General features: G+C 42.4%; 1 protein-coding gene across 8 annotated transcripts in view; it reads left to right on the top strand.

The window, feature by feature from the left end:
* PRKG1 (protein kinase cGMP-dependent 1) overlaps nt 1-17692 on the top strand; it is a 369156-nt gene that overhangs the window by 181706 nt on the left and 169758 nt on the right. For all 8 annotated transcript variants that reach the window (XM_072340911.1, XM_072340915.1, XM_072340912.1 and 5 more), the window contains one exon: nt 17024-17129. In XM_072340911.1, the coding sequence (XP_072197012.1) occupies nt 17024-17129 (106 nt within the window). The remainder of the gene's footprint in view (nt 1-17023; nt 17130-17692) is intronic.

The raw sequence follows: 17692 nt of genomic DNA, 5'->3' as shown, positions 1-17692 counted from the left end.
TATTTCTGGTCGGTGATAAAAGAGCTGAGAAGAAAGCTCCAACTGGAAAGAAGAAAGAAGAAAGAGCGTGAAATCCAGAAGGATACAGCACAACACAGAGTGCACGAGAGGAGAGAGGAAGACGTGATAGATTTTTTTCATCCGCATTCATTGTACTGTGTGAAAATCATCCCTGGTTTGAGGGCTTGTGGGGTGTGAAAGCTCTTCGTGTCCTGTCTGACGCGAGCTGGCAGGGAGCACAGCTGAAAACATTGTGGTAGAAAGTGTCAAGATTTTCTTCAGTTTTATTGCTGTGCGTATTAAGAGGTTTCCTGGAAGTTCTAAATACCAGAAATGGGGATGCTCCTTGTGCTCTCCTGAAGTCCAAGCTATCAGTAAAAGTGCTGACTCTACCTAGACCTGTTTATTTATCATGAGTGCAAAGGGAAGCTTTCTTGAAGTACTTTTCATGTGCTTATTAATTCCCAGGCTTGTTTCTAAGTGTGTATGAAACGAGGGCTCAAACCAGTTTGGCTTCAAGACAGAACACCACTGTGCTTACCACAGAATCATCTAAGTTGGAAGGAACTCTCAAAGGTCATCTGGTGGTTCTGAGATTCTGTGTTCAAGGACTGTGGAGACGTGGTATTTAGGGCTGTGGGCAGTATTGGTTGGTGATGGGTTGACAGTTTGACTTGGTTATCTTAGTGGTCTTTTCCAATCTTAATGATTCTATGTTATGTAGAAGTGACAAATGTATAAGAAACAGGATTAAGGAAAGATAGTCAAGATATTCATGAAGTCATATTGATGAAGGCATCAGTATCCCTGAGTGGTATTACATTAGATAGCATTTCTAATGGTATTTACTTCAACATGCAAATTAATACTTAATATTCGTTACGCGTCTTCTGAAGGTTTCATTGCTTGAGCCTTGAGACAATAGAAATCACAACAGAGTCACAAGCTTTTGGGATTGGGATTTAACCAAGGAGGGTTTGCTTGTTTGTTTTCAGCAATGTGTTAGTTTGTGCGAGTTCTGCATTGCTCAGCTCTTGGAGGTAAGGAATATATAGCAAGCAGGCTGATGTTCACTGTCTGCCAACAGATGGATGTGTCGCCCTGTATGTGAGATAGAATCCTGCCTCTGCAATGCTTGCATTCTGGAGTACCCAAATATATATATATATCTATATAAATCAGTGAAGGTGTATGATATAATATAGTGATGGCTTAACCATGGCTGGGAACCTTTCTCCAGCATGTCCTCAGATATTAATAGTTTCTGTAGATAATGGATTTAAACAGAGAAACAGAGGGGCTTCTTTGCTTTGGAAAGCGGTAGGACTGTAATAAAACAGAGCAAAAACTAAATAGCTGCTAAATTATATAGTGAAGTATAAAATCTATAATTAAATAATAATGTGGATTTAATATAAAGTAGTCAGTAGCTCTTTTATCACCAAATATTTGAGTAGTGATTATCCCATTGTAAAATACGTGGCAGGCCGATCAAATACATGTCCTTCCTTTTGGTCTGTTTTTTCTATTCCCCAGATTCAGTAGTCTGAAGGTATGGATGTGAATGACTTGAAGTGGCAGCTTATTACAGGATTACTTCTAAATGTGTCTTATGCAGTTGTGTAGGAGATGTCTTTAAAAGTATCGCTGCGGAATGGCAAATGCCTACAGACAAAGCTCAGCTGTGGGGAAAGCAGCATGTCGTGCTTGGTCTTGGTCTCATTAATGGTAGAGGAATGTTGGGGGTATCTTAGATAAATGTCTGATGATTACAAAGGAAAATGAATGCAGTTATAAACTAGAAGCTGGATGGAAAGAATAACAGTCCTGTTTTTCCATGGGAGCTCCATGGGCCTGAGCAGGGCTTTATGATTTAGGAGTGAGGTCTGTGTTGGTGATACATTGTTCAGTGAAAGCATCAGCCTGGGGATCTCTCAGAAAATTGGAGCTGTAGGAGAAAAATAGCGGCGTAAAAAGGAAAGTAAATCCATGACTTGGGGTTGGGCTGACAGCTTATGGGTGGTGGTGCAGATGGGAGTAGGGAAATGCTCATTAATGTGATAGCACCCAGCAGCTGCCAGGAGCAGCAGGAGGCATGTTGCAGATAGAGCACGGAGGATTACCTTGCTCCCCCATGCTGCAAGAGGCCAGGACTCAGCTTAGGGAGAGATCTGCCCTGTTTTGGTTCTGTATTTAAAACAAAACAAAACCAAAAGACAAGGGAGGAATGGTTTCAAATAGCATGGGGGAGATTTAGATTGGATATAAGGGAGAAGTTTTTTACAGAGAGGGTGATGAGGAACTGGCACAGGATGCCCAGAGGTGTTGAGGGTACCCCATCTCTGGAGACACCTAAGGTTAGGCTGGCTGGGGCTCTGAGCTACTGATGGAGCTATGGGTGTCCCTGTTCACTACAGGAGAGCTGGACCCAGATGGCCTTTCAAGGTCCCTTCCAACTGGAAAGATTCCATGATTTCTGCCTGGAGGAAGTTTGATGTTGCTGCAGATCAGTGGGCAGGGTTGTTTGCTTTGGTGCCTCTCGTCACTTTGGTTTCCAGTGCATGGCAGTGGGTAGAGCCAGCAGCAGGCATGCAGAAGCTCTTAGTTTCACGCTGAGAGGATTGGTATGGGTCAGCTACTTATATTCTCAGTGATCCAGAAACACATAAAACATGCCAGTGGTGAGATTTGCAGGCTGATTTTTCCAAGTTTTGATGATTTAGCAGTGTAAGGCACAGTGACAGAGACCCCCATAATTCAGTCTCAGTGTGGTACCTGATCATACAAATCAAATACAGCATTTCCAAAGGTTGTTTTCCAGTTACGACTTCAGAGGAGTGGGGAAGGACAATGTAAGCCTGCAGAACTTTGTGTCTTTAAATACAAAAGAGCATCTTTTCCTCAACATGTGCGAGCAGTTTGTTCTCGTGCAGTTGCAGAGAGTGACTCAGACTGCACGGGATTTCATGGGTTCTCATCCTTTCCCTTGTTGAAGTACTAGGATTTTATGTAGGTTAGGCACATAATCATATAAAAGCCATAAAACTCTGCAAGCTATCCAAATGACTGTCGGATAATTATTTCTCTGTTTGTGCTTGCAAGTTGCTTTCTGTGCATCTTTTGCTGGAGGGTTTTGGTTGTTTAGCAGCCTGGCACAGCTGACACCGCTCTTGAGACATTCCTGCTCTTCTCCTTTCCCACAGTTGTGTGTGCAATCACCATTTTCAAAGGTTATCTTTTACTTCTGCTATCTTTTTGCACTTTGCCATTTACCCATTATCGCACTTATTGCTTTATTTAAAGTCCTGTAGGGGACAGCTAATATATATTTCCTCCAGAACTCTCATAGGTGCAGTGAGGCAGTTTTTATGCAGCCTTGAATTTTTCTTTTCTCTTCTGACTGTCTCATTCTAGCCTCATTTCTAGGTAACTCTTCTTCGAAAGTGAAGCATGCTGTAGTGATGGTTCTGATTTTTCACTTTCTCAGGGTTACTGAATGTGAGTATCCAGTGGCATTGCAGCAAGCAGACCTTTGGGTCTGGCCCAGGGAGTGTTCTTCTACCAAGCTGAGGCTCTGCTGCAAGGAGGAGACTTGATTTTACTGTAATAGTTCTGGGATTCCATGCCCCCAAGTCCTTCAGTGTCTGGCACTGATGTTTCCATGGGGTTTTGTGCCCTATTACCAAGTGTTTCCCAACAAGCCTCTGAGATGCTGAATACCTTAAGTTTAAAGTAAGGCATTGTAATTCATGTATTTTAACTTACAGATTTTCAAATGCTTACACAAAGTGTCCATATTTGGCCTGTATTAGTTCTGCTGCCTATTTTTGTGCATTTGTTATAGAGCTCTTTCTGTGGTCTTTTATACTTGGATGTCACTACTGCCCTACTTCTTTTAGGCTGTTGTGTCCCCATTGTTAGGGATGCGGGCTTCTGAATGGAATGGTTTTCCACTCATGTTAGCTTCCTTTGTTCTTTGCCTTAGAAAACTAACCAGTGGAATCTTTTTGGATGTTTGGAGCATCTTGATGGTCACTGTTCCTGATCCCAGGCAAGCAGTGGGAGGTTCAGAGAGTGATGGCTAGAGAAGGAACACTCAAGCAGTGAGCTACTTTTTATAGCTTCGAAACAGGGTAATTGCAGAAATCTGGCCTGCTGTGAGACTTGGGGAGAGTGTTTGGCTTCCGTCTTGGTGTAGGCATTACTGAGGGTGCATTGGGCACGTGTTGCTTCCATCTCTCTTACTGTGCTTTAAGCCTTTTTTTTTTTCCCCACTAGGATTGTGGAAGCACGAAGGTTGGTAACAAAAACCAACTGCTTAAAGCTCTCAGACCTCAGTATGTGTCTGTGAATGCCCTCAGCTCTTTCCTGTTAGTGCTCTGCTAAAGTAAGCTGGTTCTGAATCTCCCTCTGAATACATGTTGTAGAAATGTGTTCAATAAGCCTGCAGGTTCATCTCAGAACACAAAAAAGGCACACTATAAAAATTCAAGATGGAAGTAAGGATTTCCTTTTCCCTGACCCAAATCACAGAGGCCAGCAATGCCTGTGCCTCATTCCTCAGCTGGAGAAGAGCTGGGGAATGGAGCTCTCGCTGTCTTGTCTCATTCCGCTTTCTGTCCTCATAGCAGGTTCTGCATACTTACAGAAAACAATTTCTTTCTTATTTAAGGTGCCTAATTCAGTCAATTCACAGTAATTTCAGTGGTGGGATTAGACCGAGCTAATTCAATCAGTGGAATGGTGGTGAGCTGTAAGCACAGAAATAGCACTGCTGGGGCTGGAGGTCTCAATTCTCATTCTCTTAATATGTATCTGCACTTATATACTTCTCTGGATCGTCTCCAGCGCACTCAGAATTTCGCAGAAGCAGAATTCTAGGCAGTTAATGCGTTGCAATGCCCTAAATTGTGGGTGGGGGGATGTAGGGGCAGTGAGCACACCTGAAGCACGGTTCCTGCAGGCAGGTCAGTGGGTCAGTGTGTCCCAGCAGGTGTCATTCACAGGAAAACAGATTTCACACACATTTTAGGCTGTGGCAGCCTGCAGTGCTTCTTATCCTCAATTATCTCGTGGCTCAATATTACCCCCCAGAGACACAGGGAACAGCTGCAAATGGCTGCTGGTTGGGGATGGGAGAACATAATTAATACATGTTTTCATCGGAATAAAAAATACTCTGGAATCTTCTTTTTTTCTTAGTGTGATTTCCAAACACTAAAATGCTTCAGTACGACTGGGATGCCTGCTATAAGCACTGGCTTTCAGTTGGCTGTCCTATTCTCCAGAGCTGGAGTGATCTGTAATGCTGAGAGTTTTATTGGGTGCCCCTTTACCTCGAGCCTTAATAAGCAAAGCAAGCAGGTCAGCCCTTGGCTATTGACCCTTTCCATGGCTCTGGCTACGTAGGAGCAGGGCTGTTGTTGAATGGTGCATGCCCATGGCTCATGCTGCAGTCCCAGAGCAGTGGGGAACTGTGGGGTAGGTGATCAACCTGACATGCTATTAGGTGTAGCAGGAGCAGCAGTAAGATGTGATGACTTTGTCTGCATCTAATCCTTAGAGCCAAAACTGGTCAGATGGGACCTGCTAACCAGAGGTGGGATGTTCTTATTGCCTTTCCCACAGATGTGAGATTGTATTTCTATTTCCTATTGGCCTTGCAACAGATCGTGCCAGTGTTTGCTGCTGAGTTAATGGAGGTACTATAAGTTCAGTATTTTAGGCTGCAACGGGGCTTGAGCAAAAATAAAAAGCTTTGGCACTGCAGAACATTCTCCCTAGTTTAGCTGATCACTGCCCTTGGTGCTTTTCCACCAGCACAGCAGGGTGGGAGGCTGACAGCCCCAGGAGTCCTGCGTTATCTACCATCATGCCTGCACATTCCTGGTGTAAAGATAAAGACCAGGGAAAGCTATATGGTCATTCCCCTGTAATCATCTATTAATTAAAATCTAGGGAAAAAACTTAGAGGTGGACTGAATGATCTGATTTACATATCTCTCAAAGCACAATCCCTTTTCTTGGAAAGAACACAGCTCTGGTTGACTGTGTTACAGCTCTGTGGGAATGGAGATTACCAATAGATTGCATTAGCTTGTAGTACTGCTGTGCGTTTCCCAGCCAAACACTGTAGTTAGTGTGCTCTTTTCATGGCTTGGCACTCAACAGCTTGAACGTGTCAGAATTAATGAGGGGGAGAACGAAGCTGTAGTGAGTGGAAGCACAGCAAAGAACATGTAAGGGAAGAGGAGATGAGTGTTTGAGTCACAGCTTAAAGCTCTGAAGAATTAGAGCACTATTATCTTGTCACATCATTCAGCTGCTTTATAACAACACAGCCAGCACCCTTTTTTATCTGTTGGTGTCACATTGCACTGTCCTGGGGTCTTCTGCCCTTTCCCATGGAGGTATCTCAGGTACATCCTGCTGTTCCAGATACCAACTCCTGTTTGGATGGGGACTCAATTGAGTTTTGAGCTAGTTCAACAGATACTATTTAGGCATAGCATCAGGAGCTGCTGCTCTGTGGATACACAGTGGGACAGTGACAGGTCTATGGTAGAAAGAAATTATATCAATATTACTGTCCTAACAAAGTAAGGCTCTTTTTGCAGGCACCCCCCACAGCTTGCCCCATGGGTTGGAGGGCTATGGGAGGTGGCATCTCTGAAATGGGGCACGTTTTAGGTCTTGGGGGAGAGCATGCAGAGGTGGAAAAGAGGTGAGGAAAGGGAAGAAATGGGATTGGGATGAAGTTTTTAGTCAGTAAGAGGCGATGAGCAGATAGAAGGAAAGATTTTAGGCTCTCATTGGTAATATCATGGCATCCATAAGACACTATCTAAAGAGGGAATGCAAAGCAGATGGATCCAAGGGATAGCTGATGATCCAAGCCCCTAAAAAGTGTGCTTTTGAGAATTTGCTAATGCTTGGGAGAGAAATGAGCCTTTAGGACTGGTGCAAGCCCTAGGACCTCTTGTGTTCTGGTGCATTATCTGAATGGCAGGGCACTGATCTGGGATGGGTTATTTCATCATCCTATTGGAAACATTCCTGTTGGGAAATAGGGAAAGGTTTCAAAAACGTATTTTAAGCTTTGTTTAAAGTTCGGCTTGCAAACTCTGTTTTACTTGCTGTGATGAGCAGTTTCCGTCTCATTGAGGTTTCCGGGTGCTCGATATTCCTAGCATGCTGCCAAAGGTGTGATTTAGCTTTTCTGGCCTTCTCAAAACATTGTGCCTCAAAGTTGTATCTCAAAGCCTAGCATTATTTACAGACAGCAGCAATTTGTACTGCACTACACTTCAGAAGTATAGGCAGTGTTTTGCTGGAGGTACACAGCTGCAAGTGGTGAGAGGTGACAAAGACCTTCACTTGTGGTGCTGTACTTGGGTGTGTAGCTGGCTGTGACGCCTGAAGTTTGTGTGACTGGCGGTTAGAAACTTATGTGTATTTTAATCAGAGTGCGGAAAGCAAAGATGGTTTGTGCCATAGCTCTGCCTCTGTTGGTCAGGAACATGCCTGATCTCAGAGAGGTGAATATTTCCTTGTTATACTGCCCTGGGCTTAGCTGTCGCTGCTTCTACACCATTCACAGAATATGAATTCCATTGCTTTGCTTTATGTGTTGCAGCCCTTCTACATAAAACAGCCCCCAAACTCATCTTTTGTTTATGCATGTCCTTTTGCTCAGCGGTTCTCCTTGCACTTTTAGGCACTCCAGCCACATGCACAGGCACAGTCCTGCAGATCTGAATGGCACAGAGCATCCATCCCAGGAGCGGCTGTATGAGGAGGGAGGAGGCAGGAAACCCAAATGAGGCCCTGGGGATCCCATTAGTTCCTGCAGCAAACTTTGCATGCTGGAGCTGTGAAGGGGTTTTATGCATAGCAGGGTAAGAAAGGTAGCATGGGAATATTCTGATACTTGTTACATAAAGGAGAAGAAAACGCACTATTCTGTACTCTAATTTCACTAACTTCTGCTGCCTTAATTAGGCTTCTCAATCAATAAAATTGTCTTGCCAGAAGGATGCAACCAGTCAATTAGTTATACGTAGCAAAGTCATATATGATACTTCTCTCATCTCTGGTGTTGTTATTCACAAATTAAAACGTCCCATGGTGTGGAATTGTAAGTTTAAGTGTCTTGCTGTTTAAATGGGTTTCTGCATAGCTTCATGCTGATCTCTCTGCTTGACTAAGCTGTATGGGAAGTTGGCAGTACAAGCTACCTTTTGGAGCTAGACAGGCAAAACTGCACCTGGAGCTGGACAAAAAGGGCTGTAAGATGGTTTGAGATTTTTAGGAAGCATAATTAGTTTTTCTCTACGTGAACAGCTCTTTTAAAAAAAAAAAAAAAAAAAGAAAGAAAAGCCTTCCTTTAAAAATGAAGGATGTGTTGGTAGAGCTTTCTACCACCCAGGTATGTTCTCCTGTAGGAACAACTCTGCCTTGAGGTCTCTGCAGGGAGAAGAGTTGAGCTCTCCTGGTTTGGGTTTAGCACTAACTTGGGTGCAGTGAAAGAGCTAATGCAGACGTAGGGAGTGGAAAGATATGGGTATGTCAGCCTAAGAAGCTGTGCAGGAGATCTGAAGTCCTGGCAAAGCTTCCTTTGAGCAGCAGCAGAAGTGCTTGCCTCTTCTTTTCAACAGAATATAAAATCCTATGTTTGTTTTTCCATCATTTTAAAAATACTCAGCTCCGTTACAATTTCCATGTGTACGTATCCTCCTTAGGACATGGAATGCTTTCATCTCTTATTTATTTTTTTAATGAATAATGAAACCAGCTCTAAACTTGTGCACATTGTCTTAAAAATTAACCCTGAGTTCTGCCCTGTTAGTTCCCATTTGGCAGCAGCAGAACGATTCCTCCCTTCCCAAATACAGCCCCCACCAATGTGGCAGGACATTAGTGGGCATTCTCTCCAATCTGTCTCATCTGTTTACTCCTCTCTTTTTCCCGTTGCTTTTTAACAGTGTCCCAACCTTGCTTCTTCATTTATCAGTTTCTCTTTCAAATTAGGGCAATATTAAAATACCTCCCCTAATGGGGTATATTAAACTTCAGTGAGGTTGAGAGCCTTGTAGGCAATGATCAAGAACTGATCCAGAGATCTCTTCTAAATGCAAGTATGTTTCTGAGCTCACTCCTCTTAGGCACAGGTTCCTCTTTGAGAATATTGGCATGCCCGTGAGTTGATGCATTCCAAGCTGATCTCATCCCTATTTTTCTCCTTTTTCAAGAATAACTGGGGACATTTTGTTTCAACCCCTCTTCAGGACCACAAACACAATATGCAGTTGTCAGTATTTGTTGTATTAAATTAGATGTTTGAGTGACTCAAATTTAAGCTTATGGCCCTCGTTGCTTTTTCATTAGCTCACCCAACAGATACCAGCTGCAATCAAACTTAGAGTAGTACTCGAAAGTTTATATTTTGTACCTTTCAAATTGTTCTTTCTGAACTACTTGAAGGATTGCCTTCAGCTTTCATCTTTTATATGGATGTTCAGTACTGTAATAAATACAGTTTCTGAAGAAGGTGGTGAGCTCTTTGTCGAGGAAGGTGAGTTTAATTAAAATCCTAGAGAAATGTCTGTATCGTAGAGCTGTAAAAAGAGTGGAACTATATTTATACAGAAGGGATGAATAAAATGACACAGTAAAGGTTATGTAAAATAGCGTTTAGCTTAAAGACAGCAAATGACATCTAATTACCATTTTTTGTAATACAAATTATGGGGATGTGCTTTGAAATTCAAAGGAAGAAAAAGCAATACAATGGAAGTCTTTCAGAAAGCCTAATTAATGCTTGTCGTTAAGTTTTGTTTCCCCGAAGGAGGACTGAGATATGTGGGGAGGTTTTGGAATTGGTACAGTTGAATATCAGTGTATGGCCTCGGGTGAACACCATAGGTCTTACTGGACAAACCACTCTGGATGGGATGAGGTTGAATCATTTGGTAGGATATGAGGGGTCGTTTCCTTGGAAGCAGTGTGTGAAGGTGGCAGGGCTGAAAGCTGGATCATGCAGCTTGCTCTTGAGAGAGAATCATGGTAAAATGGGCAATGAGGTGAACAGATCCCATTTTATTTCTGTTTTAAATGGACCATTTTGTTGTCACGGCAGTGCCCAGGAGCTTCAGAGGGAGGAGGAGTTGGCCCATGTTCTCTAGCACAAAATACAGAATTACAGTAAAAGCTGTAGTTGTGCATACTTAAATGTTACTCTTTGTTTTAGCTTCTTGTTAAGGGCGACCAGAAGTTGAGGTTGTAGAAATATCTTGATGGAAATGATAGCTACCCTGCAGTGTTTCATCTGGGACGACTTTGCTTTCCCCGGCTGTCTTCATAGCTGAAACAAGAGCAACCAAGATGCAGGCAGCTAGAAACAGGCAGAGTTATGTAGAGGGGGACAGTCTGTCAGGGAGCTGCTCTGTGCGTCATGTAATATAATTCAGGAGGATTTTCTGGCAGCCTGCTAGGAGACTTCACGTACTCCATGTCTTCTTTCTGTTAGTTTGAAAAAAGCCTTTTGTGTGCTGCATTTTCTGTAGAGCTTGCCAAGCCTTCTCCTTTAAACTCAGAGAAGTCTCAGGAGGGGGTCAGTTTTGGCGTTGTTTGCTTTGTTTTTTCTATCTGTTATGTTTTATTAGTAACCATTTCCATTGGTTTATTGTCGTAGTCATATTTGATCTTATCCAGGCATTTCAACGCAATACGTTCAGTGCTTATTCCTATGCAAAATATACACAGATACCGGGATATCCTGGGTCTTCATAGTTTACTGTAGCAAGAGCAAAACTCTGAAACACTTTTATTAAGTCATTTCCTTCCTGCTTATTTCTTCCTCAATAATACATCATCAGCATCCACTGAAAGCAGTGCTTGTCCAGCAGCCAAATGCAGCTCTTTAAAAAGCAGTACCATTCTGATGCTAACCCATTTGTCGACCTCTGAGTGTACATATGTTTATATGTATAATGCACCAAGTCTGGTGCCAAGGGGAGGAATGGCAAAAACCTTGGTTTTTTTGTATCCCAGCTAGCATGGCTGAGAAAACAGTGCTGAATATCTGCATCTCTCTGCTTTATCACATTTGGTAGTCAGTGATGGCTTTCCTTGTGCCTCAGCTGCTGAGACCCTGCAATCGACCTTCATTTAAGATGGAGCTAAAGCAATTTCAAGAGCAGAAACCTCACAAGACAGGCTGGTACCAGGAAGGAGGAGCCCTGCACAGCTCTGAAATCAGAATGCCTGTTGCTCAGTGTGCGTTGGGCACGCAAAGCAAGGCTGCCTCCAGACGAGTGCCCTGGCCATGCAAGGGGACCTTAGGAACTGAGCATCCTACAGCCATTACTGTGTGCTTCTGCCTCCAGGTCAGTGCATCCTACACAGCAGGACCCATGGCAAAGAGAGATGCTATTTTGAGTCAAACAACATGCAAATCCAGATAAGAAATCGATTTTATTGGAGGCCTGAAAAAAGCTCAAGTACTGAATCACCATGAAAAGCATTTACCCTCAGTACTCCAGATGAGACCTACAGCCTGGGAACTTTAGTGCACTGTGGTTTTGTGCTACATCCAGTATGTGCGTTTTTGACACTGGAATAGTCAAGCTCAGAGAGGGAGATGGCAGGAAAAAAAAACAAGGAAGATCAAAGTAAGGGTGCAGTCTGGCTTTACATTTGCCAGCTCACGCTAATATACCAGTAATTCAAGCACTCGTAAAAGCACACATTTATGGGCACTGTACTTCAAAGGCCATTCCCAAATGGGCAGCACAGAAGACATGGATGGAGCAGATGCAAACTTCACTGCACACATAGCACAGTACTGAATTGTGCTGTGTTTGCTACAAAGTCGTGCTTGCACCATGAGAAGGATGCAGTTGCGTGCCAACTCTGGCCATGGGATGCAAAAGTGTTGTCTGCTGCTTCTGTGGATGTGTTTTCATTTTTTATTATTGAAATCCAGTTTTAGGAGCACGTGGATAAAAATCAGGCTGGAAGAAGAAACGTTAGCGTGTTTTTTCTTCTCTCTCTCTCTGCCTTAATGTTGCATCTTTCATTGCCCCAGTATAAAACTACTCCTTTGTTTGTGCAGCATGAAGTGGCAAAGTACCACTGTGGGGTTCAGCGAGGGGATCTGTTGAGAAAGCAGATGGTATTGGGTTGAACCCCTCCTTGCACTGGTGCCACCGTTGTCAGAAACTGGAAGCACAAGTGTCTGAGAAGTGGAGAAATCTGTTGTTGATCCAGCTGTTAAATAAATCTCCTCTGTGCCACATCCTGAAGCGGAGCCTGCTGGGTCTTCCTGCATCATTCATGGTGTGTCTGGAGGGGTAGAATAATGCAGTATGCTCCTTCTGTTTAGTTAAACGTACACATGCTTTTCATCATTATTTTATAAGATACACACTATGAGACACAAGTACTGGAAATGACTCTGTTCCTGCTGCAGCTTAATTTTCTCAGCAATCCCATAAAACTGAACAGAAGTTAGGAAAGGTACTTTACTTACCCCACTGCCAGAAAGACCCTGAGGATGCAGTTCTTTGCCTGAGGCCTTTCAGAGCAGAGAAACGGTGATTTGAATAAAACAGCCTAAAAGCAGGAGTGAGGCAATGAATTCTGCCTGCGGGGCCGGAGCAGTGAGGGACTCCAGGTACTGCAGCACAGTTGGCACATGCCTCAGCTGAGGATGTCAATATTGTTTTCAGCTAAACTTTCCAGTTCCCCCCCCTACTTGCCCTCCTTTGCATGTAATGCAGAGAGAAAAGGAGTGGCTCCTCTCTGAGCCTCAAGCTCTTGAGTTTCACCCACTGGGTCAACAGAGGTAAAAGAATGGAAGAGTTCTTCCTCTGGCAGGATGTGCCTCAGCTCTCACCATCTCCATCAAAACAATAAGTCTTGCCATGCTGAACACTGGAAATGCAGACTTGGATATCAAGCTTTTTTTTCCCCCCGTTCTGTTCTCATCTGAAGAACTCCAACAAATGTGTTGGTGATGCCATGTTGGTATTTCTGATCAGCAGCATCATGGAAAAGTTTTTGCACATTTATGAGTGGGATTTAGGAATCAAAGAACTTACCTCCTTGTCCTGGGCATCGCTATTGCCCCTTCATGTTTATTGCAGCATGTATCTTACAGTATATCCTGGGTTGTGATCACCACCCATACTTCTTTTTCATTTGTCATTGCCAGCCTAAACTTAGTGGCTTCTGGGATGATCAACGATCTTATTATGTGTACTTATAGAATACAACTAAACCCTGGCTATAACGTCTGAAAAAGTGCAAAGAAGCCCATCAACTTTAATCGTAGTATAACTCCCCTTAGCTCCTTTGATTGCAGTATAATATTTTATTGAGAAGTCTTATGAAACCCACATTACAGGTAGATGGACACCACCTGTTGTCAGTGTGTTATTTACCACTTTCCCTTATGATTTTAGTTTTTCCAGTCACAGAATAAGCTTTCCTCCTGAAATCATGCTTGACAGAAAGTTTTCTAGCATGTGCTTTGTGCGGAGGGATGGATGAGAAAATCACTTCTCCCTATATCTTTTATGACTCAGTTGCTTGCTTTGGGATTGATTTCATGGTAGACATCCCACATACATAGCTTTCATCTCTGGAGCACTCATAAATGTATCTCTTTGAAGTTGCTAACATCCTCCAATCTCACAGAGCTCATGCTGCTTCGCACTTACCCTCCAACACATTCATGGGAGGATTTGAAGCCTAATGAGATGATGCCCACACCTGATTATAAGGGTTTTATTGGCATATGAATCTCTGCTGTCATTAGCTATTATTACAATATCTGTTTACCATCAGGCACAATAAAAGTATCAGCAGAGAATATAATGAGCAGTACAGAAGGGCAGTATCTGTGTGTACCTTCACCTGAGCTGCATGGCCCTGGTTAGCAAGTTGCTGTGCATCTGTATCTGTTATCTTTATATAAAGTGGGTGTGTGTAAACACGCGCAGCTACACTAGTAGTGATGTAGTTGCATGTATCTACGGGCATGTATATACCTATATAACTTGGGGGTGCCAGAGGGTTACTTCAGGGAGCTGAGGCTTTTCGTAGGCTCATTACAAACCCTTACTGCTGTGTTCCTATGCAGACTGCCAGAGCGGCAGCCTTACAGAACAGTCTGTCTTACAGGACAGTTGTACCCTTGTTTTGCTGGAGAGGTAAAGAGTACCTTTGCTGTTATCCTGACTGCATTTAAAGGCCAAGTACGAGTGTGTGTGGCACATGCAGCGCAGTGGTGAATTTCTGTTCTTGGGGGATTAATATCAGAAGTGATGTAGTGCTTATGTAGCAGATGTATCAGAGGGGAATGAGGGAGTGTTGGCAGCTTATCTGGCTCCTTGGTGCCTGCGTGGATTGCAGAGATAGGCAGTATCTGTGCAGCTACAGCTGACCCCACTGTGCAAAGGAAAACACACCGCGTACAACTGCTGTATACTATGCATGTGAAATAGAAAGATGAGTTAGGTGCTAGCTATCAGTCAGATTTAAGGCAGTGATACTGCATTCCTATGAGCGTAAGTGGCAGATCTCCAACGTGGCAGTGAGGTTCCACGGGTGATGCTGGAGCTGTGAGATGGAGCCCAGCAGGAGTTTGGCCCCAACCAGACACAGTCATGGAGGGCCAGCTGGCTGGGGCTGATTCCAGGATGAAACTCCTGCTCTTCAGCTATTGGCATACGGTGGTGAATCTGTTAAAATACAACGTGAAACTGCATCGGGCAGAATTATTTATGGGAAGGATGCCCTGTCTTTCAGAATTACAAGAGGCAGTAGAAAGAACAGTAAACTCAGATAATTGCTGTCTTCAGAGCTCACTCAACTTGTGGCATCCACTGAACAGCTAAGCCTTCGCTATGAAGATTTTATGAAAGCAGCACAGTTGGAACCTCTGATTTCTCCCTGCAGAATGTCCATACTTGATGAACTGATAAACTGCTAAGATGTGTTGGAAATACGTGTTTGTGGCAGAGCGCTGTGATGCCATTGGATCTTTCATTCATTGTTTTCACATTTGCTAATCTTTTTCTAAAATTCTTTCTCTTTTACTATTAAATTATCTACAGTTTTGCCATTCATGGCCAACTAAGTTGCCTTATGAATTAGACCTTCGTTGTACCGTATAAAAACCAGCCTGAAATGGTCAGGCTAGCTGAAGAAATGACCGGCATTTCTTCACATCTGATGGAAAGCAGCCACTTTACAAGCCAATGCTTTCCAGCTCCCAGTAAATTTACTGAGTCTGTGCACTTCCTAGTGACTTGATGTCAACCTTCATCAGCAAACACAGCAGGAGAGTTTCCTTTCCAGTGTCCCCCACCACTTTGCTAAATAACATTCGTTTCTTCCTCTTTTATTAGAGCTTGTCTGAAAATGAGTTAATGCACTTTATGTATGAGCAGAAAAACAGAAAAATTGGGATCCCATTCGTGTTACCTGCCTCCTCCACTTTTCAGAGTGGAAGGCTATATTTTATGGAAGGATCTCATCCATAAAGCTATATATCATACTTTTCAATCCGTTTAATTCTAAAACTAAAAGCATTTCTCAAGAAGGAACTTCTGTCTTGAAAATTACTTTCCAAAAAGAAATTTCTGATAAATTCACTTTGTTCTGCAGTGCAATTTGAGAAGAAAAAATGCGATTTGCAGTTGTGAGATTTTGCTTCCTATGACTGTTGATATGGGTAAAACCTCAATAACCTGACTGTTAGTGAACTGAAACACTAGAAAATAAGAGCAAAATAATTTATTGGGTTTTATTCATGGGTATGTTTCTAAATATTTTATTGAAACTATTTTCTCATTATTTTTCCCCGTAGTGAAATAAGATATGAAGATGAAATTTATTGCAATTACTCTCTGAGGAAAATATGACTGCAGAGGTCTTGAGAGTAGCTTTGTTTACTTGAACTGTTCCTCTAAGGAGAAACTCTTTATTAGTAGGACTGTGCATGAAAACGTTTATAGTTAATACAAATGCCTAAGCTGCTTCTAAGATGAAAATCTGTGCATCACGTTCATATGATACTGTTTTCTTTGAGCATAATGCAATGTTAATCTTATTTACTTGGTTTTGCAGCGGGATTCTTACTTCAGAAATATGTGGTGTAGCATATGGGGTGTAGTAATGAAACTTATTTGAAGTTTGGTCATGAAAGTTGGAAAAAAAAAATGCAAAAGCTCCAAAAACAGTAATAAGACCTCTGGACAATTCTCAAGGTTAATGAAAAGTTTGTCATAGAATTACAGAATTCTATAGAATTCATTGGACTTGGAAGGGACCTTTAAAGGCCATCTGGTCCAACTCCCTGCAGTGAACAGGGACATTCCCAGCTCTATCTGGTTCTCAGAGCCCCATCCAGCCTGACCATGAGTGTCTCCAAGGGTGGGGTATCCACCACCTCACTGGGCAGCTTGTAACTGTGCCTCACCACCCTTATTGTAACAAACTTCTTCCTTATATCCAAACTTTTTGTCAAGTAGATCTAAAATATAATGAAACCTTAATGATTTATTCTGCCTCTAAAACGTTGTAATGTACTAAAAACATCCCCACTCATTGTCATTGATCACACATCAAGAGTGATGCATCCCAATTGACAAACCCAGCCCCTAATCCACTGCCTGCTTGACTTCTCCCCATCTAAGTGACATGGTTGGTTTTAGGTAATCTTCCCACAATACAGCAGCGATAAGATGTAACTAGATGCATATTGTGGATCACTTCAATGCATGTTTAGTCCATTGTCTGGCAGATGAATTTAACATTACTATTTTGAAGTGTGTACCCATTTTCATGTTTTCTCATGACGCAATTAGTTTCCTCTGTATTTCACAACAACTTTTCAAATTCTGAAGTTTTGCTAATTACATTTTTCCCCTTGTCTTGTTCTTTTTTTTTTCTTTTTTTTTTTTTCTTTTTTCTTTTTTCTTTTTTCTTTTCTTTTTTTTTAATTATTTTCCAGCTCTCGTAAATGTGAAACTTTGGGCTATTGATCGGCAATGTTTTCAAACAATAATGATGAGGACAGGCCTCATCAAGCATACTGAGTATATGGAATTTTTAAAAAGGTATGGCGCTTGTTTTCTTTATAAGAAATACAGTGAAACTGTTGTCCTCATCTTTGACTTTTTTGTGAATGCGGTGTTTGATTTGTGTTCTTTCCATTTCTTTTTGTTTGCTGTTTAACCATCTGTAAGTTGTATCCTCCAGCCAAAGTTGGGTGATCACCAAGAGGAGCTGCACTGCTTTTTAGTTTCATTCCCATTGTGAGTTATTCATTTGCAAAGAGTCCCACAGCCATCATGTAAATGAAGCTTTGTTATGAGCCATTCAAAGCTTCTCTTATTGCAGAAGATGCCCATCAAATTAAAAACCTCCCTGCGGAAGCATCTGGTTTGCAAAGGGTTGTAGAACCAAGTCTATTTGAAGTGTACTTTTGCATTTCTACAGGCAAAATGCAAGTTTCTAGTGAAGCAAAAGCTGTAGATTTCTGTCAAGTGTGGTTTAGATGTGTAGCAAGAAAAGCATAAACTTTCACTCCTTAATCTTGACCTCAGTCTCACAAACATCGTTCTGTGAGTGCTGCCATCCCAAAGTATGACAAATCCTTCTTACCAAAGCAATGGCTAAT

The sequence above is a fragment of the Excalfactoria chinensis genome, chromosome 6 (genome assembly GCF_039878825.1).
Source record: "Excalfactoria chinensis isolate bCotChi1 chromosome 6, bCotChi1.hap2, whole genome shotgun sequence".
Classification (NCBI taxonomy): Eukaryota; Metazoa; Chordata; class Aves; order Galliformes; family Phasianidae; genus Excalfactoria; species Excalfactoria chinensis.
The sequence above is the reverse complement of the archived record's forward strand: the minus strand, read 5'-3'. Positions and strand labels throughout refer to the sequence as shown.